This window comes from Coenobita brevimanus, chromosome 55, assembly GCF_032717465.1.
Source record: "Coenobita brevimanus isolate Jiangsu-jjx chromosome 55, ASM3271746v2, whole genome shotgun sequence".
NCBI classification, from domain to species: Eukaryota; Metazoa; Arthropoda; class Malacostraca; order Decapoda; family Coenobitidae; genus Coenobita; species Coenobita brevimanus.
This window is the reverse complement of record NC_137008.1, coordinates 52,730,932-52,756,867: the sequence shown is the minus strand read 5'-3', so window position 1 is coordinate 52,756,867 and position 25,936 is coordinate 52,730,932. Positions and strand designations below refer to the sequence as shown.

At 43.0% G+C, this 25,936-nt stretch overlaps 1 protein-coding gene across 6 annotated transcripts in view; it reads right to left on the bottom strand.

Annotated features, from left to right (window-relative positions):
* Positions 1–25,936, bottom strand: part of Nost (Nostrin) — a 128,358-nt gene that overhangs the window by 7,825 nt on the left and 94,597 nt on the right. For 4 of the 6 annotated variants that reach the window (XM_080273535.1, XM_080273539.1, XM_080273537.1 and 1 more), the window contains exons 4-11: positions 7,546–7,689; positions 6,844–7,099; positions 6,538–6,626; positions 4,846–4,981; positions 3,562–3,726; positions 3,038–3,190; positions 2,719–2,742; positions 1,875–2,027 (exon numbers count right to left, since the gene is read on the bottom strand). In XM_080273535.1, coding sequence (XP_080129661.1) covers positions 1,875–2,027; positions 2,719–2,742; positions 3,038–3,190; positions 3,562–3,726; positions 4,846–4,981; positions 6,538–6,626; positions 6,844–7,099; positions 7,546–7,689 — 1,120 coding nt within the window. The remainder of the gene's footprint in view (positions 1–1,874; positions 2,028–2,718; positions 2,743–3,037; positions 3,191–3,561; positions 3,727–4,845; positions 4,982–6,537; positions 6,627–6,843; positions 7,100–7,545; positions 7,690–25,936) is intronic. The other 2 variants (XM_080273538.1, XM_080273540.1) reach the window with 1 other exon arrangement.

Sequence of the window (25,936 nt, the reverse complement as noted above, 5' to 3'; positions counted from 1 at the left end):
GAGAAAGCTTGGGATTAACAAGTGGCTGGTTAGGATGGTTGTGGCTACGTATGTAGGTGCTCGCACCCAGGTGAGGGTGAATGGAGATTTGCATGATGAGTTTTCCATGAATGTTGGTGTGCATCAGGGGTCAGACTTGAGCCCCTTATTGTTTATCATGGTACTTCATGCCCTCTCATGTGGCTTCAGAAATGGACTTCCATGGGAGATGTTGGTGTTGATTGTAGAGAATGAAAGGGAGGTGGAGGAAGACTTAGGAAGTGGAGAGATGGTATGGCACACAAGGAATTAAGAGTAGAGGCAGATAAAATAAAAGTGATGGTATCCAGGGCTGGTGGTGGTACTGTTAAGAAGAAGGGAGAGTGGCCATGTGCGATTTGCCACAAGGGCATGGGAAGTAATTCCATCTTGTGCAGTGTTTGTGATAAGTGGGTGCATAAGAATTGTAGTGGTGTTAGAGGCAGACTGCGAGATAATGCTGATTTTATGTGCGGTTTGTCAGGAAGAACACGTGGAGTCTGTCGGGCATGAAAGGACTGATCTTGCTGGTCTCTTGAGTGTGTGGAAGAGTTTTGTTATTTGGGAGACATGTTATGTGCTGGAGGTGGGGATGGAGCTAGCTCTGTGGCTAAAGTGAGGAGTGGTTGGAAGAAGTTCAGGGAGCTGTTGCCTCTCCTGACACTGAGAGGGCTCTCCCTCCATGCAAAGGGATCTTTGTATGAGGCGTGTGTTAGGAGTGTAATGCTATATGGTAGTGAGACCTGGGCAGTAACGGAAGAGGATATGTGCAGGCTCAAACGTACAAAAATGGCAATGATTAATTGGGTGTGCAGAGCGAGGCCTGTGATAGCTAGTTTAATGATGGAAGAGTTGAGAGGTAGATTGGAGTGTACTGGTGTTGTGGTTAGGAGAGGTTGACTGAAATAGTTTGGGCATGTGGAGAGGATGATAATTGGGTGCAGAAAGTGAGAAGTGTTAATGTTAGGGGTAGGGTTGTGAGAGGTAGACTGAAAAAGACCTGGGATGAAGTCACTGAGTGTGACCTCAGGGATAAAGGACTGAATAGGGAAGCTCCCAGAGATCAAGCAGCATGGAGAGCTGTCATTAGGTGATCAAGGCCGATGCATGCAAGGTGTTGGAGCCGTTAAAAATGAAACTAAATGAATTCATCATTATGCCATCTTAAAGGTACCATGGTCACATACACAGGGACAGATTCAGAGAGATTGAAGTGAGTCAGCTTTTTAAATTTCAGTGAATCACTTCTGCACTGCAACCAGTGCAGGTGTTACAACAAAGCAAACTCATAGCGCATTAAAAAGTTCTCAACAGAATCACCTTCTAATCATTTAGGGTGACACACTAAAGAGTACATTGGACTCCTAAACTATACCTCAATACAATGAAACCACAGTGCTCTGGCACTTTATCCCTAAGGACAGTAAAGGAAGAATACAATCTACTACATGTTTTTTTGTTATAAAAGGTGACTGATGGATGGGAGATGTGGTCCACAAACTTCCTCCTTGTTCTGGCATAAAAATAAGGCAACCCTCCATCCATCACTTAAGACAAGCAACAATGTACAAATTATACATGGAAGATAATATCTTCTACAATTTATATCTCCCCAGATCCAAGACTCTTCCTCTGCATCCACCTATCCCAAAACTCTTGATGATGAAATCAAAACTGACCTAAACAGCTTACTCAGTCTCAAACTTGTGGACAGCAATGTAAAACAACACATAAGGCATTCAGACAGCCAGGCAGGTAAATGTAAAAGCTAGAAACAATCTTTAAATGAAAAAAGCTCAATGAGTCTCACAACTGCTAAAGATTTCATTCATATAATTACAGAGGTGTAGGTTTACCTTTAGTACAGAACAGGTTAATCCCTGTTTGTCCCTGTGCACCTCAATGTGTTTTGCTAGAGGGTGTGTCATCTTGGGTCGATTGCTAAGCTCATCAAGTGAACTCTGCACCTTGTACCGTGCCGCCTCAAGGTATGCCAGCATCGCCTTCATCTGTAAAGCAGTTCATGTTAACTCTCAAGGACTCGCAATTTCTTCATTATTATACTATAGGTGTACTTTCGAAGTCTGGTTATGTCTGCTGCCAAAATGAAGACTTCTGTTATTTTAGACTAAATTCTTACGGTTATATCTTTGGATCTGTCAATTTAAAATGATTTTTTAACTATTATTTTAAAAATGGCAAATATTTATCCATATAAAGTTAAGAGTATGCTTTTTTACTGAAAGATAATTTAAGAGTTTTAAAGTATTATATCCATCAAACACTGCACCCAACACATTAAATTTTCTGAGGTCTGATTGTCTCATGATCTCCCAAAGATGTTACAGCAAGGCCAGTTTACAATTCTCTGTGCTAGGCTGTATGGGTAGCAGATAACATCCTGAATGTGTTGCATGACACAGTATGGATAGCAGTATTGTAAATTTATAATAAGCGACTCAGTAATCATTCTGTTATGTGGTTTTACAATGAAATAAATACAGTAATGGCTGAACAAAACCAAACTTAAGATTACAAAAAAAGAAAATACATAGACTCATGACTCTAGTACAGTACAGTGATATAAAGGAGTGACTATTGTTGTATAACAAAATTATGAAAAATTTTATCATGCACACAGCAACCTCTCTACCTCTAAAAGACATTAGTGCCAAGCATCACCTAACACAGAGAACTCACATGTTGTAGTCTGTTGTAGGCATCCTGTTGGGAGTGAAAAGTATCGGAATTTTTTAGGTGAACACTTAGTGTTATTTCCCAGATGGTTATTTAAGATAAAAATGATTGTACAGTAATATATATGGCATGATTTTATTAAACTTCAAAAAAACTTCTTGGTGCTGAAGAGGTTTAAACTGCTTCACTGAAAAGAGGTTTATGGTATGCTGAGGGAGAAAAAGATCAGTACCAACTATTGCACATGGGAAAAGTTTTCCAGTAAAACAAGGAGTTAAGGTATAAGGAACAATGGTAAGAGAGGATGATGGCCAAGACTCACATGTTGCAACTTGTCATTAACATCTTGTTGAGACTCCTCCCCACCAAAGGTTGGAGTTTCCTGCAGTGCTTTGGCCAGGTTCTCCACACCTTGCTTCCCTCGCCTCTCACGCTCCAGATCTGTCCGCAGCATTTGGATGAATTTCTCCAGTGCCTAGAAGAAACAAATCACACTATGATGATGTAAAATTGATGGAAAGGACATAATCTGAAAACATATTTGCAAGACCTCCTAAACCTGCAGTGAAACCTGTGTACAGATAAAACAAAGCCATACAACAGTTTGCTGTTGTAGCATCATCATAATTTTGTCATTATTCTAATGAATTAATGATCTCTGGCTGTTTTAGCCATGAAATCTGTGTAATGCTCCAGATGAGTTCAAGGACCAGAATCCACAGCAGATGGCTATTTTTGTTTATACATGTTTCAAAAAGTAGAAACATGCAGTTTGTAATACACAGATGCATTAACGACTGTTTTTGCAACTACTGTACTTTTCTGTCCCAAATCAAGTTCTCTTACCTCTCTTCTTCTGTCTCTGTTCATGATGTTGTTCATATCTTCTGCATAAAAGTCTGGCAGCATTTGTTCCGGAATGTTTTCACCAGTGCCTTTGGCTGAGATGACTGTCTGTATATCCTTCTCCACGTCACATGCCTGCACTGGTTCCTCCAGCTCTTTTGCTGCCTAGATAAATATGATATTTCAAAAAATTGTGCACCAGCATTAAAATACCGAAAACAATACCTCTGTGTGCCTAGAACAAAATGTGTTACAAAACTGCAATTATTTATAAAAATGCAGTACCATATACATAAAACAATATCATTCAGTACTTTATACGAGTGCAAATACAGTACGGTACCGCAAAATAACAGTACGCGTCATGCTAATGATGTACAGCAGAGTACAAAACTGACATACACCTTGTGTACACTAAAGTATCATGAAGTGAGGAAAAACTTATACAGTATACCGTAATGTACGTGTACTTGTCAAGGATTTATAGGCTCACGATTGCAACACATGCACAACTGCCATCAGGTGACAGGACCTGTATGTGCTATAGTTAAGTTAACTTGGCCCAAATTTTTTACCTGTTGTAGCTTAGTTCATGTACCTCAGTGACAAAAAACACAATACCATAGCTCAACACATTTTCTGTTGCACACCTTGGTGATTAGCATCCATCCATCCATCATCCAATTCTACGTTGCCCCATGAGAAGCGTAGAAGCCCAGGGCTAGGCAATTTGGTCCTGACATTTAAGATGAGAGTGACCAGCTTCACTCATCCCTGAGTGGCATTACATGAGCAATAACCCCAACAATCCCTTGGATATAAACCTTCACCGGCTCAATCCGATTGGAGTGCTGTAATTACCCACTAAACCACCAGGTGCCATAATTTGGTTATATGGTTACCACCTAGCGTAGTAAATGGTTTCCTGGTGTACAGGAAACCACTAGGCTTGTCACTTAGTGTAGAGTCACCCATAGGCAGAAGGAAGAGGAAAGAATGAAAGAAAGAAAGACAAAAGAGAGAGTGTAAAGTCACCTGTAGGCAGAAGGACGAGGAATGAATGAAGTAAAGAAAGACAGAGGAGGAAGGAAAGAATGGAGAGAGGAGAGGAAAGGGCAGACACCCGAGAGCAACACCATCATATTCTATTATTAATACAGTATCTTGTTAGAACTCAGCATTCAAGGTGGAAAGATGGCAGTTTTAGGCCAATTCAGAATAAAAAAGAGTGTAGTATGGTAAATAAACTTAAGTGTGCTGTACAGCACAGTACACCAGACTCACGGTAACCATCTTTGGAGCAGCCTCGGTGGAGATTTTGTGGTACTTAATGACTAGATCCCTCAGTGATTGCAGACGTTCTTCCTCTAAAGTCTGGAAACAGCTGCTCCCCTTATAAACAGCTGATTCCCACTCCAACCTAGAAAGTAGTGATGCCTATATTCAGCAATCATCATCATCATTCTCTGCATCATCATCATCAATATCCCAAAACTACCTCCAACATACTGATACACAGTCGTGGTCATAAATAATCACCTATCCTTTGTTACCCCTTGCCTCAGGCTGGCTCCCTTATGCGCGGCAAGTCATAGTGGAGTAAGAGGGGCTGAGAGGGAGGGGCCAGAGAGACAAGGGAAGGTGGGTGGGGGGACGAGCGATGTTGTTGGGGTGGAGTGAGGGGGGAGGAAGGAGGGTAGGTAGGGGAGGGAGAATGAAATGCAAAGTGGGGATCAAGTTATTTGTCTATTTTCTTTCATTCAGGGCATGATATTAGGAAGTTAATATTTGGCAGACAATGCTGCATTACACCTTGTATAGCGGCACCAGATAAGAAGCTTTAGATAGGTGGTGATAACAAGGTCTGGCTCGTGAGAGAAATATAATGACAGGACAGATCAAACATTAGTTCAGTGCCAGTTTCCGCACAAAATACTATTGCCTTGTCCACCAATTTGTAACTAGCCTTTTTTTTTTTTTTTTTTTTTTTTTTTTTTTGTCGGAGGAAAATAACATTCTGAGACAATGAGAGGGTTTTGGGGCTGTTAGATGGCCATTCAAACCCCATATTGGCATGGAGTCGAAGCAACAGATTACGAGTGATATTGTTATTATATCCACCCATGTGCACAGACATCAAAATTATTTACCTTTAATGCACAGTTATTTTAGACAGTCTTTTCATGTAGAGATTCCATGAAATAGTTGACACGATGGTGACTGTATAGAGGGAGTGTATACGAAAGGATGATCATATTTACTGTGGACACAGCCATGTCAATGGTTGCACATGACACTTGGTTCCAAAAATTAAACACATGTAAGGGTGGAGGACGTTTTTTAAGTAAACATTATGGAAGTCAAAGCCATCCAGATTCCATTCCGCATCCGAAGTCAAAATTCACGAATAAACGCATGTCTGGCTCTGTGCAAATGTCTGATCTGTCACGTCAGTAATTTCTCACGAACCAGTCCTTGATATACCACCTATCTAGCTTGTTATCTGACGCCGCTATACAAGGTGTAATGCAGCATTATCTACCAAATGTTAACTCCTTTATATTATGCCCTGAATGAATGAAAATAGACAAATAATAAGGCCACCATTTCACATTTCATTTCCCCTCCCCTAGCTACCCTCCTTCTTCACCCTCACTCCATCCCAGCATCATCGTTCATCCCCCCACCCACCATCCCTTCTCTCTGCCTCCTCCCTCTCAGCCCCTCTAAATCCACTGTGACTTGTCACACATAAAGGAGCCAGCCTGAGGCACGGCGTGCTGGAGGATAGGTGATTATTTATGACTATGACTGTAGATAGGGTGGGGAGAATGAGTCAGATGAGAAAGAATGCCCCATGTTAACTGTACTAAGCTGTGTCCAATATGAGTGATGTAAATGCTGCTGCTTTACCTAATCAGAAAATGCCTAAACATGGTGAGGAAGGTAGAAACATGTTTAGCACTGTTACAGTACCTGGCTCTCTCGGCACGAATGCAACATGTGTAGTACTCCAGGTCACTCTTCTGTACTGCTTCTTCTGCCTTGCGTCGTTGTTTCTCCAACTAGGGAAAGATTGATTATACAGTGTCAGTACCACACTTTCAGATTTTAATGAAAGAAATATATCAAAACTTACAACTGAACTGTCTGACACATCTTGATGGTCTTACACACAATCTGACTTTGGCTGTTTTAACATGCACAGAACTGATCAACAAAAAATGACCTCACACACACTTTGACTGTGTTACATACACTCTGACTGTATCATAAACATACCTTAACTGCTTCCTTATCTGTGAGAGTCTTGCCACGACCCAGCCGAGCCTCCAACATCACATCCTGTATCTTCTCATTCTCACGGCAGTTGTTATGGCACTGTTTCTTGGACTTGTTTTCTGCTGCTCGCCAGTCATGCAGGTTTTTGGTTGTCTTGTCCACCATGCTCTCAACACCTTTTCGGATTTTGTGTTGTGTCTCGATTAGTTGTCGTAGAGGTCGTACAATATCGTCTGCAAGTGCTTGTGCCACCGATCTGCCAGAATAGATGACTGATATTAGGACAATACAGTATGCTTTAAAATTTTATATGGTATAGATATTTTACACATCCTCTTGGAGAGGCTGTGTTCTCAGTTAACTGGTGATACAAAAGATCAAAGCAACCATATGCTTAAAGGAAGATTTTGTATGTACCAGTCAAACAAGGAAGTGTTTTCCAGGAAGGTGGAAGACTGGTGAAAGGGAAAGTTGGCTATCATATTTCACTAACTACCAACCACCAAAACACTTCACTACTGTATTCTCCTTTAGTGTTTTCTCTTCCTTCACTAATACTGAAAGCAGTCTTATATATGCCTTCCAGATTCTAATCTGGCATGGACTATAATTATCAGTAGTGGTATTGGAGTTAAGGAGTATGGGCAGGTGTGGAAGTGTATGTGTTGTGGCAGAGTTTGGAATAATAAATACTGTCATCACCTGTGTATATCTCCCTGGTGGTCAAGGTCAGTAGCCACCACCTGCCAGGCTTGTGTCACTGTGCCCAGGCCCTCTTTGGATGCCTTGGCCAGCTTCCCAGAAAGCTTGTGTAGACCCTTAGCATACGATGCCTCAAGCTCAGCCCTGGAAGAGGTACAAAAACAATTAACACTTAAGTCAGATAAATTACTGTACAGTAGTTTCCTCATCATCATCGTCATCCTTACTTTCCACTAATAATATTGTAACACTGACCTGTGAAATAAAATCTCGCCTATACTACCCTTGAAATTAATTCACCCCTGATGTATGACAGCCAGTGCAGAGAAGTTGTTATAACAGTTGTTTGTCACTTGGTATGCATATGTTCAATTTCCAAGGTGGTACAGTAAAAATGACTCATAAAACTATTTGTACACCATATAATGATCCGTCGTGTGCAATACAGTGATCACACCACAACATATATCAATGCAGTATAATGTATTTGTGATCAAAAATTGCCAGCTTCAGAAATACGGTACATGTGCCACAATAGGTGGTGAATATTTTCATACAACCTGGTACGTAAATTAAGGAGAAGTGTGTCTGTGTGTGTGTGGGGGGGGGGGGTAAATGAGATACTAGGAGTCAGTAGAGGTTACTGAATAAAGACAGACTTGGACTCAAACAGAAAAAGTTGGAGAATGTGATCAGTGGTAGATTTGGCTGGTGAAGATTTAACTTTGCTGATGATGTGTTTCATGTTTTGTAGGACCACTTAACCTATAGAGCCCATCATCACCCACAAGTGACAATGAGAAATTTTTAATAATAATGGAGGGAGTCTACAAATTTAAACCTATGAGCTTTACAAGAGCAAGCCAGCAGGTGAGGGATGGTGCATTAAAAACCTCTCTAATGAAATCCCATATGCAGAAACCCCAGACTCTGGAAGGTGAACTGGCAATACTGAAGGGGTTAATTATCTGACTGCACCTTTTCAATGAACTTATAATCTTTTTCTTCATAAAAAGAACACTGCATATCCTCATTAAGACTCAGGACCAAATACTGGACCAGATGAATGCAAAAATCACAATTGGTCCATCTTCCCATGGTGGCACTGACATAGCCAGGTGGCTCTACTGCTTGGCTATATAAATGTTCTTCAACACCTTTCCTATCCTCTGCAGGAAGATGGTGGACCATAAGAAAGGCAGCTTCAGCCAGCAATTTGCTAAGTTCACATACTGATGACCCTGGGATTGCAACAACAACAGCTACCCCTTCAGTCCTATGACATTTTCTATTTTTATTGTTGCCATTTCCGTGTGATTTTATTCTCGTCATACTTTCTATTTCATTCTAACTAAATCCAGATGATTTTATTCTCTTTATGACTGATATTTCAGATTTCAGGGATCAGACATAACCTTCACTCTCTCTCTCATAAATTCTCTGACTTAAAAAAAAAAAAATGCATGGTAGCTGAAAGAATAACACAGAAATTACATCTTATGTGCAACAAAGCATGTTGAGGAACACTTTGAGATGGCAGTAGTAGTAGTTGTTGTTCTCTAGGCAGTATGGCTGAACAGCTCTGAGTCCCTAAGGAAGGCCACAGCAAGGTGAGGCAGTGGCTCAATCGGTAGAGAGGTGGCCAGCGGTCCTACTGGACCCAGGTTCAAATCCCCGCTGGGGCAGAGAACAGTTTAAGGATTTGAATTTCATACAAAGCAGACTTTGCCGATCTAACAGATGACCCGCCGACATGTTGTAAAAATAGCCCCACTATTACCAATACACCAGTCCTGTATGAGACAGCCTTAGCATGTATTCAATATGGACGGTGGGTGTTAGCGCAGAAGTGGTGAAATGTGCAGTAGAGGTGTATGGTAGGAGGACTACTGGGCCTCGGGAGCAGGCTGTGAAGCCTATGCCCAGAGTCGAACACATTAAAAACAAGAAAAAAAAAGGGACCGGGCTTTCCCACAGAGTTCTCAGGAAGTGTATGTTGTGTTGTTGGTGCAGGCAATTGCTTGCAATGCAGTCTCCCATAATGTGTTTAATAGTATGGGGTGCTCTGTTGCATCCTGGACAGGCATCAGTGACAGAGTCATCCACTATATTCTGATAACCCAAGAAGGCTGGATGATGCCCACATCTCAGCCTGGCCAGGTGGACCCCTGTTCTCACGAGGGATGTAGGATTCAGAAGGGTGGATATCAGGAGGCCCTGCATGCAGCTGTGTGTTGTCTTTGATTGACTGAATGGAGCGGTGAATTATCTGAGTATGGATTTGCTTCTGGATGTTGGTTTGAGGCGGGCGAGGGGGGGTGAGATGACAGTATTTGTGTATGATACTGTATCATGTGCTGGGTGTTGTTTTAATGTTCCTTGGTGTGTGTGGATGTGCTGCCATGTAGTGTAGTGGATGGTGTGGGTTTGTGGAGGCTGCATTGTCTTGATGATCCTTGACTTTGGGGACTTTGGTTTCTTGTTGCAGATGGTCTGTAGGTGTGGTAGCTGTGCAGTCTGTGATTATTTTGGGGGCCTTGTTCTGTATGGTCTGTAGGGTGTTTTAGTGTGTTTCAGTGAGGTTAGAAGCCCAAGCAGGGATTGCATAGTTCATCACTGAATGTACTGTACGTGTATACAGTAATCTGCCCGCTATCCGGACGCCCAATAACCGGACACCCCACTACCCGGACATTTTGGGCCTGGGCCTTCGGAACCCCAAATGGCCAAAAAATGTAAAAAATCCAAAAAAAAAAAACCTTTTTTTTTTTTTTTTCATCCATAATTCGAACTTGGCGCACGGCGCCAAACAGCTGTGTTTACCCTCGGCTCCTTCCTTCCTCCCCTCCCCAGTTACCGCCTAACTACCATCCTGACTAGATGCTTATCACAGTGGATGCTGCACATGCTCATTTTTGTGAATAAATGGTGAATAAAGTGCAATACTTCGCCACTAGACCACATGGGAATTTACAGTGTTGTGCACTGTTAAGAAATTAGAATTTAGAGTGCAAAGGATTAAGTGCGGTGTGCAAACTGGTGGCTGATACTGGCGTTGCGCAGTTAAGAACAGAATGTGCAGTGTTAAACAATTATAACTCACAGTGCAAAGAATTAAGTGCAGCACAACACAGGATTACTGTACGTACTTCAAGAGCATTTTCACCAATGTCAGAGCATTAGAGGAGATGGGTTAATCTTCGTAATGGCCACGGACGTGCTGTAAGTACCCCGTACACTGCTAAATATTTTCCATACTCACTTCTAATTCCTCATTCTCTGGTTCCTTTTCATTTATTTCATGCTTTATGTCCCTTATTTGTGTGAACAGAGTCTTAAATAGGTGCAATGCATGTCCGGTAGGGAGTTATTTAGGTACCTTTCAAAGTTAGGCTGGATTAGGATCCATAAGTACCAGTCCAGGAGGCAGGGTCCCAGCATCCGGACGAACCCACTTCCTGGACATGCCTTTGACTGTACACTCAATCCTTGTAAATTGCATGTTTATAAATCACAGATTTGTAAATCACAGCTAAGTGGCTGTCAGACTGCTGGCACCCTTAAATCGCAGTTAAGTCACGAAAATCGTGGACCTAGGCACCAAAGTGGGCCTTTTCTGAGGAGAATCATAAACTGCGGCATTCAATTTGAGAATCGCGACCCAACAACCAATCACCACCCGTCCCTGGTGGCAAGTGTGCATACTAATGCCACCATGTTCTTGTTGTTCTTCCCGCCAGTCCGCACACTACAGACCATCGCCGTGGAGTACGAGAGCTACTTGCCATTTTTTGTGCACCTTCCCCCCCGCCTCCTATCTTCCATGGCCCCTCCCGAACCCCCGATGAAGCGCTCTAAGCAGTATGGCATAAAGAAGCAGCCGCCGTTGTCATACAGTCAATGTTTGGAACTCATTTGTCGTGTTGAGAAGGGAGAGAATTTTCAAAGCTGGCGAAAGAGTTTGGGAAGAACAAGTGCTGAGAGGTTCTAAGTTCTTCCCAACACCACCCCACTCCATTCACTGAAGCAATATCGTCATAGGATTAAGGTGACATCCCTTAACATTGCTTATTTCTATTAAATACATGCACTGAATATTCCTAAATTTGTATGTTTGTGTTTGATGGTGCCTAGATAGGTGTAAGTAGGGTGCTGTGGGGGGTGGTTGGCCAAAGTCCAGATCCAAATTCATTTTTCACATAAGAGTTATTATTTATAAACCACGGAATGTGTAAATCGCGACAGTGGTCCAGACCCAAATTGCCACGATTTACGAGGATTGAGTGTATGACATCGGATATTGGGAAGAATACTATACATTGTTTGTATACTGTGGTGGTGGTTTCTTTGTTGTGTCCCAGTGTTGTTCAGACAAGTGATCTTTGGGTGTTGAGTCTTGGTGTTGATTTATTTTTAATGTTTCTGATGTACTGTTTACATGACATTGATGTTACACCAAGGATTTTGTGTGTGTGTATGTGTGGTAGGGGAGTGTTGTTTATGGTGAGGTGTGGAATGTGACTGTGTTATGCTGTCCACTGTGTCAGAAGGGTCACTGCTGATTTGGCTGTGAGTCTATTTGTGGTGAACCACTGATGTACAGTACAGTAGTGTGTAGTGGTAAGGTTGGAGGATGTGTGAGGCTGTGTTTGCATTTTGGTGTATACATGTAAGTGTTATGTCCTCTTCATAGGAAGCTATGTGTATTTGTGGTGTGTGGCATGTGGGTATGTCAGGCATGCATAGGTTAAAGAGTGCAGGGGACAAAATCGATCCTTGAGGGATGCCGTTTGTGAAGTTTCCGATGTTTGATGACTGACTGGCAAATGTTACCTGTGCACATCTGCCTGCGAAATAGTTTGCCAGCCATCTTTTTGTGTTACTGTGTATGTTTGTGTCGAATATTTTGTTTGTGAGGTTGTGGCAGGGGATGGCATAAAATGCTTTGCTAATGCCTAGTGTGACTAGGAGTGTTCCGTGTGCTGGCCTAGCTGGATTGATGCCATAAAAAACTCTTTGTGTAAGGTCAGTAAGAAGAGTGTTTGTGGAGTGCAGCAGCCTAAAACCATGCTGTGATAGGGTTAGGGGAATGTGAGGTGTTACTAATTGTAATACCAGTCGTTCAGTAACCCTGGATGGGGTGCAGAAGAGTGTCATAGGGCGGTGTGAGGAAGGCAACGTGGGGTCCTTGTTGGGTTTGGGGATGGTGATGATCGTACCATGCTTCCAGAAGTTGGGTATTATGTTGTGTGAGTAGCTTGGCTAAGTGGAGAGGATGAAGAATGAAACTGACTAGGAGTGTATATGCATGAGGTAGATGGGGGAAAAGAAAGGGATGGTGCAAAAAAATATATGTGAGGAGGTGTTTGTTGGGGAGAGGGCAGTGCGATGGCAAAGGGCAGGGTGACACGGTGATTCATTTGTGGCCACCTCTTACGGGATTAAGGTGTTTGGCAACAGATAAACAGACTGATGTCCTTGGGCAGCAAGAACTAAAATACAGGGACTTTTGTGGACTTGAGAGGATTTACTCTGTTAAACCTGTTATTTCAATGCTGTGTAAAGAGATGAAAACTTGTCTGGCCAGGTAAAATTACAATATTTAAATGATTTTTTTTTTCCCTACAGCATAATACGGTACAAGGCACTTGACTTGCCTTCTGAAATAGTAGCATCAAAGGGCATCACAACACCTCCAGGAGGTGACAGTGGAGGGGTAAGTAGGGTGCGCATGACGTCCGTGCGATATGGATGTATGCCCCATACAGCCACGCGCCCCTATTCCACGGAGTGAATCCAGAGCAAACATCTCAGTCTGGGTGCATTACCCTTCAACCGACCCAGCCTTTGTCAGGATCGGGGTGGAGCTAATAAAATAGCTCCAGGCAGCACCCCAGTGACAGACGGTAGCCGCACACTAAAAGCAAAAGCCTGTAACCGTGCCCCAGCAACGGCCTGTAGCCGTGCAACCATGACAGCCAGTAGGCGCACACTAAAAGCAACGGCCTGCAGCAGTGCAACTGTGACAGCTGGTAGCCGCACCTTTAAGAGATGGCCAGCAGCCGCTCACAGTGCTGCCCACTCACCCCTGCAGAACCTGTGACGGCCAGTTGCCGCACGCAGGGAGAGAACGGTACGCCTTCTCTCTTCTGCAGTTGCCTTGAGGGGCACTACACCGATGACAGCCAGCAGCTGCACCAGTAGACAGGGGATAGCCTATAGCCACCCTTCGCCTACACATTGCCCCTCATACGGGACTTCAGCAATGGCTGGTAGCCACGCCCGTAGACAGGTGATGGTCGGTAGCCACACTTTGTCTGCGGTCCCATCAGGAAGTTGGGCCCTGGTAACGGCTGACTGCCGCACCGACGGGAAAGGGACGGCCTGTAGCCGCCCTCCTCCCGTTGCCCGAGAGACCTCGGGGACGGCCGGTAGCCGCACCCGGGGGGGACGCCTTAAAAGCCCCCCGCCTCCTGTGACTTCACAACCTGAGGGAGACTCCTGCTTGAGCTGCCCCACTGGTGGTAGAGTAAGTCCCACCCTTAACTCCTCAGACTGAGGCAGCCTCCTGGAGGAGAACCTTTCGATAGAGGACTGGTGGAGAGGACCTGTCCTAACCCCGGGGCTGCACTCCATCCAGCCAGTGCCAGAGGGAGACCAGCACCTGTTGGACTCCTCCCGTCAACAACACTGCAGCCCTACCCTGACGGCGAAGCAATGGGAGCGAGACCGCAGCAGACGGGCTCTCCACAGTGCCCCTAGTACTCTGGGGCATGACGTCTCCAGTCCAGAGGAGGAGCAACACCCTTCCCGCACTGGGCACCTGAAGAAGTGCCTGAAGAAGATATTTAGCCTCAGTCCTGAGGGCCAAACCCCAGTACTGAGCCCCTTCAGTGTGGGGCCTTCACCACAACTGACCATAGCCCATCCCAGAGGAAGATGCCCCCATGAGTAGTCCCGTGGCCCCTTGGCGATAGGACACCCAAGGGGACACAGCTTACACTGGGCCGCCGCCTATAAGACGCTGGCCCACCCCCTTGGTTGGCCCGCTCCTTTGCCCCACATCCCTACAGAATATGGTGACAGTGTCTAACTACCCGAACTCTATTAAATGTGACAAGTGACACGAACAGTGTTCCATCTCCCCATTCCATTTAGTTGTAATGCCGGACATGTATATAATTATCATAAAGTACAAGCAGCCCTAGAACAAAGTGTAATCCCGACTTCACTTAAGTACTGTGTCTCTCTGTCTGTTCCCGAGACTGTCGGTATCCTTTGTGGTACCTGTAATATATATACCTGCCAATTCCAGCTTTTGCCTTTGGATAGGGTCTCGTGAATTGTTTACCTTCCTGCATCTGGAATTTGGTAATATACATGTAAGGTTGTTGTCCTGTGTTTTTATGCCCGGTTCCTTTCATCCTGTGTCTAAGCTCCAGTCTAGAAAGGGAACCCAGCAATACCTTAGGTGTTTTTAGGACGGGAAGCCGGCCTAAAAACACCTAGCATACACCTTCATCTAAGTTAGAATTTAAGAATGGTAGCCTACAATAAATACCACAAACGTCACTACGAATCTGATTTTTTTTTTTTTTTTTTTTTCTCAGTACTCCAGTGAGATTTTTAACTCATTCTTTGCGAGACTTCTGTGTTGTCCGTAACAAAAAATAAAAACAAATATCTATGATGGTACAAATCTAAACTGGCGGTTAGGGTGTGGCGCGACCCTCCGTACAGTGTTGCTACGTTTCCCAAACCTGCGATGTGAAATGGCTGTTATATATGTAAAAGGCATCACAAATATAATAAACACATATGAATACAATGTTAACATGTGTATTATAATGTATGAAAGAACAGTAAACTTATTATGCATGAAATATACGGCAATACAGAAACGTGGCATAAATATTTTACAGTGTTGCTAAAAAAAAAAATGTAGTCACTTTTATTGGCTTTTACCAGATTTCTGGGGTGGGTAATAATGTCACAATTATGATTATAAGATAATGTGCAGGAATATAAGTAAAATATGCCAAATTCTTAGTAAAAGAAAAAATAATACATTAAACCCTCATGAGCAGCAACACTCTCACAGACCCAGACTAACCCGGTGTCATATGCACGGAGTGACTTTATGCTGGAAGTTACCGTCCTCTTTTCTATTAACTCTTTAACCGCGGGGCGTCACTTTCGTGACGCTTGAGAGCAAGGAATCATAGCGCGGGGCGTCACTTTTGTGATTCTGTTATTTTCAATTCGCCTGGGCTTTCAAGTGGTGGCTTGTATCATCTATCAGTACTGCCAATGTCCAACACTAGTCAGCACTCCTATTCTCATCTGTACTCCCATCCATTGTTGACAATTTACCCATTTCTCCCTGTTCTTGACTCCCCTCCCTACCTCCCTTCCATTACCCTCTCCTCTTGCCTGCCCGGCTGTGCTACGCTAAGTAAATCTTCCCTGGAATTTTCCACTGATTTCATCCATTGCAATAAGCCCTATGCCCTATTCTTATACCATATAATATATACAAAAAAGGAATATGGTAAGTGATAGTGCCATACACCTGGAATTGGCTAATTATCACCTGACAACACCTCACGTGCACTCATTCGCTAATTTTTGCTGTTTATTTCCCCTTGAAATATGCCGTATAATCTATTCTCGTAATAAAAATATATATAAGAAAGGAAGGGAGAAGCCTAAGTGATATTTACATTCATCTGGAACTACCTAATTTATTATGTATTGTCTAGATTTCCTGCCAATCATTTCATAGCGTATATATTAGAAATGTCACCACGCTGACATTGGCAGCGTTGCACTCCCCCTAGGCCACCACACCGTATTCAGTTTACTGTTGAAAGCTTCAAGGTGAAACCACGTCGGATTCGCGCCTGTCCAATTCCGCAGCTTTTTAGCCCCATGCAAAGGGCCCTGTGACCTCTACCCCCTACTAAACCTCATGTGGAAAGGGGTAAGTGACTGCTGTGGAACATCAACTGGCTAATTTGTCAATGAAAATGATAGCCAATGACTACGATCTTTCTGGTGAGTAAAACAGTGCGAGTGGAAATGTAAATAATGTGTAAACAGCAAGTGAAAGCAATAAATGTAAATATAAGTGAACAGTGGAAAATAGTTTTATAAGTTATATACTGCAAGTGACAGTGCATAACACAGTGTAAATAAAATAGAAATGTAAATAATGTAAATAAAATAGAAAATGTAAATAGAAATGTAAATGAGTAGTAATATAAGAATACGAGTATATATACTAGGAGTAATGAAAGTGAAAGTTTCACTCTAGCATGTATGAATACTATGAGTTATGAAAGTAGAAGCGAAAGTGACAGATTCACTCTCAACACTAGTATACTGGACGAGAAAGTGAATGCTAAGTATTTTACTGAAAGAGAAATTGAATGCCTACAGAGACAATAAACTGCTATTACTGAAGGAAGCTTATGGATAAGACTGTATATATATATGTTATATAGTAACAGAAATATAAAGTGTGAGTGTTTTTATGTATAATAAATGACAGAACTCCAGCGGCGAACGAGCGCAAGTGGGAAGGTCATACGTGCTCGTAATTTTCATTGCTTTCACAGTTTTTTTTTTTTTTTTTTTTTTTTTGAGTATGGATTCCAAACTATTTGAGAATCATAGAACAGTGATAATATCAAGCTGTGGTAATCATATTACGGGTTGTCGGGAAGTGTAAAGTGGAGACTTCATTACCCAATTTCAGAGGTCTCCACAAGTCCTACGGTACTCGACGAAGGCTCAACAAACATCCCAGGAGAAAGCTGAAGGTATATGCCATACCCATATGTAATTTTAATATTCTAGGACTAATAACTGATTTTCGGCAAATATTTTTAGAGAGTCTGTCGGAGCGCGAATATGCCCGCAAGACACGCAAGTCAAGCAAAAACAACCCCGCGGTTTAGGGGTTAAGCCTAAATTAACCTAACCTAACCAAACCTAACTTAACCTTAACCTAACCTTATCCTAGATCAGCCAAACCTAAATATACCTAAACTAAACTAATCTTAATTCACGAAATGACTAATTTCACAATCTGCTTGAAACATACATACCGGTATATATCTGTATCTTTATTTATATATAGTATATCCATATATCGACCTATAGTTACCTACAGGTCGATAAGACATCTAACATATGGATACTTTCAAAATAGAAGCTAAACGGCCACTCGGCGCATGCGCACTGAGCAAAACGGTAACTTCCAGCATGTCACTCCGTGCATATGACACCGGACTGAGGGAGTAAATTAAATGATACCTCATTTATGATACCACCTGCATTAGTGTGATGGGGTTTAAGTGGATCAAGCACTACCTGAGAACATTATTTAGCAAGAACTCGTGTTACGCAACTGGCTAAAAGAGTACAGCTCTGATTAATACTGTCTGACCTCGACCCCAAACACTGTTTCACGTTTTACACCACTTACCATTACAAACACCATACCAACACATTTATATAAATTATTTCTTATCATAAAAAAGCTTTTAAGGGAGCCAAAGCTGGGTGTTTGAAACTCCCTAGATATAGGGAAATGATGATCCTACTGATTAATGTTGCTTCGTTCGCCCCCCCCCCCACACACACACGCACACACACACACACACATATATATATGGTGCAGTATGTATGTTTTATGCATATTTGTGTGCAAATATATACCGAGTATGTATTTATGAATCAGAGATTGTATTCATGAATGTATCTATGGAAAAGTACTCTATAGTGATGGTGGGGATTTTGTAGTGTGTATATATGACTGTGATATGTGTATGTGTGTGTGTGTGTGTGTGTGTGTGTGTGTGTGTGTGTGTGTGTGTGTGCGCTGCTTTCCCTCACAAGACTCCCCTCTAATAACCTGGCCGGAAACAGGAGGTGGGGGAGGGGGTTAAGGCCATGATCTCCCTCCTCGTGTCACGTATGTACAGACTACAGATGGCTGAGGTTCATGACCCACTCACCCCGCTCTCTGTCTGTGTCAGTTTCTTTTATCTAGCGATATCACGGTTGGTCTGACGGTCTATCTATCTACTTATTTACCCACCCACCTACCTGCCTAGTTATCTGTCTGTTTGTCTGTCTATTTATTCTCCTGTCTGTCAACTTCCCAAATTTATCAGTGTTTACTTCTCTCCTTATCCATCTACCCATGTGTTGCTGTCAAACCATATGTCTTATCGAGCCTTCCTCCTTCCCCCCCCTCTCTCTCTCTCTCTCTCTCACACACACACACACACACACACACACACATACATACACACACACACACACACACACACACACACACACACACACACACACACACACACACACATACACACACACACACACACACACACACACACACACACACACACACACACACACAAACATGCAATGAGTGCTTGTAATTGAGCATCCTAGATTTGTGACCCACAACTGAGTGAACATTTAGTTATCCACTTTTGTTTGTTTGTTTGTTTGTTTCTCTGATTCTGAGCGCTATTTAGACAGCCGGTTCACTGAGGTTCTTCAACCGGTTTTTTTTTTTTAAATATTTTATGCAAGGAAGAAGAAACCAAAGGCCAGGAGCCCGCAAATTGTTCCATCCAAGAAAAAACAAAAACAAGATAACAGCTAAATTCAAGAATCGTTCATTTCGAGATGCATGGACACACTGCGTCTAAAAGACGAGATCAGAGGCTGTAGAAAATACAGGCAGAGGGAGACAGTTCCAGAGTTGACCTGATACATACATGAAGGACTGAGAGTAACGGTTAACCCTTGCTTTACGAGTTGGACAGAAAAGGAATGAGACTTTGTTGCTAGACGGGTGCTACTCACTCGCCGTAGTGGTAGAGGGATGCAAGCAGAGAATTCAGAGGAGCAGTGACCATTGAAGTAGCAACAGAAAAGAGATAAAGATGCAACAGCGCGGCCAAGAGACAGGTTGAAGGGAGCCAGTAAGAAGAGAACTAATGAGACGAAAAGCCTTTGACTCCACCTTGTTGAGAAGAGCTGTATGTACACATAAGAGATGTACTCCACAAATGGGCGAATAAAACCCGTGTATAATGTCAACAACTGTGCAGGAGTAGGCTTAGCACACCTAATCTCTTGGAAGAAGGTTTTACAAGAGATAATATGCTCCTTCCAAGACAAATCCTGAGAGAATGAAACTCCAAGTATGTTTAAAGATGATGCAGCATTGAGTTGGATATTGTTAAAAATTAGAGGGTACTTCTGTGGAAGATTTTGTCGGGTTGACAGATGTAAGAACTGAGTTTTTTGATGCATTAAAAACTAGATTATTATTACCCCAATCTGAGATACGAACCAAGTCAGACATTAGGTGTGATACAGCCCCATTCCTTGTTTGTTGTAGTAACAGCTGAGATGGACGCTGCGGGAAGCAAATGGAAAGGTGAAGGGTGATGACACCAGCGTACGAGTGGATATGGTGAGATGTGCAGCACAGAAGGCCACTGATGAATAAAAGGAAGAGTTGGTGATAGGAAAGAGCCGTGAGAAATACCACTACTGATAGCTTCAGAAGAACGGTGGCCATCTACAACAGAAGCTATAGAACAACCAGAACGGAAGCTAGAGATGAAGGCACAGATAGAAGGATAGAAATCGTAGGAGGACAGTTTGAAAATTAAAGATTTATGGCAGACTTGGTCGAAAGCGTTTGAGATGTCAAGTGCAACGACAAAACTTTCGCCAAAGTCTCGAAAGGAGAATGACCAGGAGTCTAAAAAGTACCGTAGATGCGAAGATCGCCAGTGGTGCGTCCCTGGTGGAACCCATATACTGACGATCAGAAAGAAGGCTGTGACAGGAAAGATGTTTATTTATTTATTTATTTTATTTATTTTTTTTTTTAAGAACAGACTCGAAAACTTTTGAAACACAGGATGTTAAAGCAATTGGGCGATAGTCAAAGGGATGGGAATGGTCATCCTTGTTTGGGACAGGCTGAATGAGAGCAAACTTCCGGCAAGAAGAAAAGGTTCAAGTTGACAGACAAACATGAAAGAGTTTACCTCGGCAGGGTATAAGCACAGAAGCACAGTTCTTAAGTACAACAGGAGTGACCCCATCAGGCCCATATGCCTTGTTAGTACTGAAGCCGGTGATGGCAGAAAATACATCAACTGAAGAAATTTTAATGTCAGCCATGAGCAAGTCAGAGGTGGGAAGTGATGGAGGAACAGCACCGGACTGGAGAAAGTTAGAGCGAAGAGTTCTACTTTGTCAGTAGAAGAAACATCTACAGGGCCATTAGAGTGGAAGAGAGGAGGGAATGATGATGAGGTAAAGTTGTTACAATAGTTTCTGGCAAGGTGCCAGAAGGAGCGGGAAAAATTCGAGTTGGAGAGTTCAGAGCATTTGGTACGAATTAAATTATTTTTAGCAGAGCTAGGAACAGACTTAGCACGATTCCGGGCAGAAACATAAAAGAGATAAGATTCAGGAGTGGATCGGCTCCGGTACCTTTTGTAGGCCTTCTTGTTGTCGACAGCATTACAAGCGTGATTATTTATTTATTTATTTATTTATTTCTTGTGGGGGGGCGCAAATAGCGAGCACACCTTTGCATATCGTCATATGGGCTTAAGTGCCCAAGCTGAATACACGCTAAGTCTGTCTTATTCGAAACTGGTGTGATGGTATTAATGGGGATGCTGGCATGACTTGTGACTCTCGTGGATGTCCAGATTTGCTGCCGCGCGAGGGTCGCGGACGTCCACCGGTGGAAGACCGCCAGACCCAATCGTGCAAGGTCCAGAGAATGCATTCGTGGACGTCTATGCTCACCGTGGACGCCCATGACTCCCTAGTCTCCTTCTGTGTGGAGTTTATCCGTAGCTGTGGCCAAGTAATGTGTCGTCGGCTAGCTTATATTATGTTTAATTCAATACCGTTAGTAAAGTTTGTATAATCTTTTTATACGACTTATTGTTTTTATTTGTGTTTTAAAAAATACCAATTGCAAAAGTCACTAGCTGGTTCACGTCCATTGTTGTTGATGATAAACACATCGTCTGCTGGGGAGTCGGAACAAGTGACCTCCCAGTCGCGTGGAGTGAACTCAATAAAGAAGAAGAAGGTGGCCGTCGACGTCCACCATGTGATAGGGATTGGCCGTCCAAGCTCAGTTTGGACGTCTATTTTGTGCTGCACTCAACGTTCACGGGTCTCCGTGTGATACCTGCTTTAACGAACTTCAAATCCCCAAATGGGGAGCGGGGTGGCTATGGTAGAGTTTGTGACTCGAGATCGCGAGGTGTTGAGCTCGCGCCCCGCCCAGGGTACCTGCCTTTGCTGGGAGGAGTAGCGCTTTCCTGTAACCCTAGCAATGCAATATGATCTATCAAGGTCTAGCTCGGGGGAATAATTCCTAAGTCTCCAAACTTTTGTCTCTGTCAGCCTGCGATCGATTTCGCGTCCTATCGGTCAGCAGTCCCACACTCGAGGGCTTAACCGCCACTTCCTAGACTAGAGATTAGAATTTCAACATGTATTTTCTTTGTTAGGATCCACAGACTGTGTGCATAACTATGTGAAATGGCTGAAATAAGTTAACGTCTCATGGTATAAAAGCGAGAAGTACTGGTAATTATGATACAGCTATAGATCGAGATAAATTTTAATCCTTTACGTACCAAGATTCCCTTAGCAGGATAAAACTGTCTACCGCAAACCAAAGCAAAGTCCTAAGTCAGTTCATTATTTGGGAAAGTGTTATAGTCAAACGTTTTACAGATTTTACTACTACTAGGCGCCCACCCCCCATACCCGTATATCAATTCCAGTATGACATTCTAAATTACAGTAACAACCGTATATAATTAATACACCTCAATAAAAACAAATCCCTTTAATAACGGGAAAATACTACACGGAAAAAGAAATGACATTAGCAATTTTTGCAGGTCGACTGCACTATTTAAGGCACTGCTCTTGCCCTTCCCCTGCTTCCTCCCTCTACTGTCCCGCCCCTCCCTTCCCTCTCTTGGGTAGACGACCAGAACAGAGAGGCGGCAGAGGCATGAGTGGGAGGCAGCCAGTTCATAGACCCTAATTCCATATGAGGGGTGGGGTGACGTGGAGGGAAGGGTTGACAAGTGTGGGGGCGAGGTGGCGCGGGGGGAGAGGGTGACAGATGTGGGGATGGAGTGACGTGGGAGGAAAGGGGTTAACAGGTGTGGGGGGAAAGGGGTAACAGGTGCGAATATGAATGTAGTGTGAAGATATGGACATGGAATAAGGAGGTGGCAAGAGATGGAAGGTAAGAAGTGGAATGAGGTGTGAAGGTGAGGGGTTTGTTGTATTGCCTTCCTCCTAACGTCACTATGACTGCCTTAAGAGGAAGGAGGAGTTGGAAGGGAGAGTGTGAGGGAGTGGAAAGTGTGAGGTGTGAGAGAGAGGATGAGAGATGCTGGAAGAGGAGGAAGAGAGTGGAAAGTGTTGGGGAATGTGGATGAGAGATGAGGTGGGATATGTAAGGGGAATGGAGAGAGAGAATTAAGACGGGAGTTAAACTGGACGGTATGAGGGAGTGGGAAGTGTAAGAGGGGGCGGGAGGAAGTGGAGTTTAGGAAAGATGAGATGATTAAGTGTGGGGAGGAGTGGAGATGTAAGAGGAAGGATGAGGAATGGAATCTTCAGTGGTAGGGGGGGGGGATATGGAGTGCGGGAGAGGGGAGTGAGGGGAGTTGAGAGGGAGATGTTAAGGTGGAAAGTGGAGAGGAGGAGGAGGTGGGGGCAGGTGAAGGGAAGAAGGTGAGAAGAATGAGAGGTGTGAGCAGGCAGAGAGGGGGAGAGAGTAAGTAGAGTGGGAGATGTAGGGAGGAAGAGGGAAGGGAGGTGAGGAGCGGAGTGAGACAGGTGTATCAGGTGAATTAGCCTTGTTACAAAGAGCTTGTCGAATTTTTCACCAGGGAATTGTGAAGCTTCCGTTAGATGTGAACACTGTCCATTAAACGTTTTTTTTTTTTTTTTCTTAGAATCGTGTCCTTATTACGGTACTCTTCCTCTAAATCTTACCGTTCATGTCACCATGGAGAACAGGGTTACAGTAGTCAAAATACTGATTATTATATCAGTATTATGTATTGGAAGGTGGTGTGGTAATGGAACTTTTGTCAGGATCAACAACACACACCATGTACCTCTCTACCTGGCTCCTTCCTCCACAGTTGGTATTGTAGCCCCGCCTGACTGACTGCCTGTGATGAGACTGTATGTGAATAAATGTCTGAACAGTTGAGAGGAATGACATCGTGCTTTTGCCTGGTCGTCTTCAGAAAACACATTATAGTCGCTCGGTGAAAATCAGTTGCTTGAAATTAATGACCATTATCTCATTATTTATTAATTTATTATTTGTTTATATATTATTTTGATTCTAATAACATACAAATTAAGAAAGAAAGCTTAAATAATTGCATCTCCCATGAAAAGTTGTCTCCGATGTAAACACTATGATAAATATGTCGAAACTGTAAAATGGTCAGAATCTCCAAAGTTCCTATGTCTGTGCCTTGTTGACTGTGATGGGAGTAACTGAATTCCGCCCACTGGTAGCGGTGTAGGAGGAGGAGGAGGAGGAGGAGGAGGAGGAGGCGGTGACAAGGGGAGGGGGTATTGGAAGGGGGGTGAAGGCCGATGTCCAGAGGCCCCCTCCACCCCCAAACTCCTTTCTCCCCGCCTCCACACCGTACCACACCAGTCCTCTTCCTCCACTCTGTTCTTATTTGGGGCCTTCCTCTGTAACAATGGTGTGCCCAGGTGGGAAGGATGCATGCATAATGGTACATACATACGGTACATACATACATACGCACATTACATAAATATAGTACATAAGGACATACACACACACATACAATGAAAATACATGCATACATACAGATATAAACTTTAGCACACACACACACACACACACACACACACACACACACACACTAAAGTTAGAAGACTGCACACACCAAACGCCGTTAACATTCAAGCAACCACACACCATCCCGCTAAGCTCAGTTAAGGGAAGCATCACAAGGACACTAAAACAAGACTTTTAACCTCTTCAGTACGCTGACGTTTATTATTATTATTATTATTATGAGACACTTTTCGAACTGAGAGGTTAGCTATAGTCATCAACCTCTTCGTCAAGTTACCGTACCGTACGCTGCCATCTTCCCCCCTTCCCCCCTTTTTTATGCTGCCTTCTGCTGTTATTTTGTTCAGGGAGACTTTCTGAACTGGAGAGATTAGATATAGCCTTCATCAATTCCTCTGACCTTCGTAAGCCGACTAAATCATCTGAAGGCAGCAAAAACAGTGTAGAAAAAACAAAAAGTCACCGAATGGAATGAGTTAGGGAAAATTTAATTCTTGCTACCTCCAGACGATTATTTTTAGCTTCGAAAAGCCCTCTTGTACTGACAGGGTTGCGTTACTGAAACTATTATCCACCTCCAGTGCTAAGTCTTTCCTAAGCTTCATAAAATCGTCTGGAATTAGCAAGAATCTAACAAAAACTACGTCATCGGATTTGAAGGGGTTGAGTAGTGGATTACTTCCTAACCGTGGAGCAGGGCAAGCACACGTAGCCTAAATTAGTATTCTCGTGTGGAATAACAAGGCTTTCGGGCATCTCTTAGTACAGTAATGTTGCACTGTACCTCTAAATTTTCTCCCGAATGTTATTTATGTCTTTTCACTGCTGACACAGATCGCACATGCCTGGTGTCCTAAGAGACTTTTGAGAAGATTCAGGTTATTCTAGGGCCAGTTTTGAGTAATAATGCAATATTAATATGGCCAGTTTTCAGCTTGATTAGAAGTACAGGTACGGTACTGATAACCTTATGGGGAAAAAAAAATGGTCTCCCTCATAAATTACCCCATCAGGTGTGCAGTAACTGTAGCTCCCTAACTGAAAATTTGACTTACTATTGGTATAGCATTTTTGTCCTCGAAATTATCCATAAAATAACATCTTAAAGTTTCCAAAAAAAAAAAAAAAAAAATTTCGGGGGACAGCGTGTATAACACAGAAGACAATGTTGACGTAATAGTCTATATGCAAAAATAAACTGATAAGGAAGAGTTGCTAAGGATCGTCAAGTAGTGGTTACGAGAAGAGCCTTTGTTTTGACTGTTCTTTGTGTTTTATCCATTACCGAGACAGATGGCCAGCATAATACAACTACAAAACAGTACTGATGTGGTGCATGCAGAAATAAAATGGTTAAGGACAGGTGCTACGAAAACTCAAATCTGATAGTGTTTCAGGCAAGTTTGGAGAAAAGTCTTTGTTTCAGCTTCCTTTTCCGTG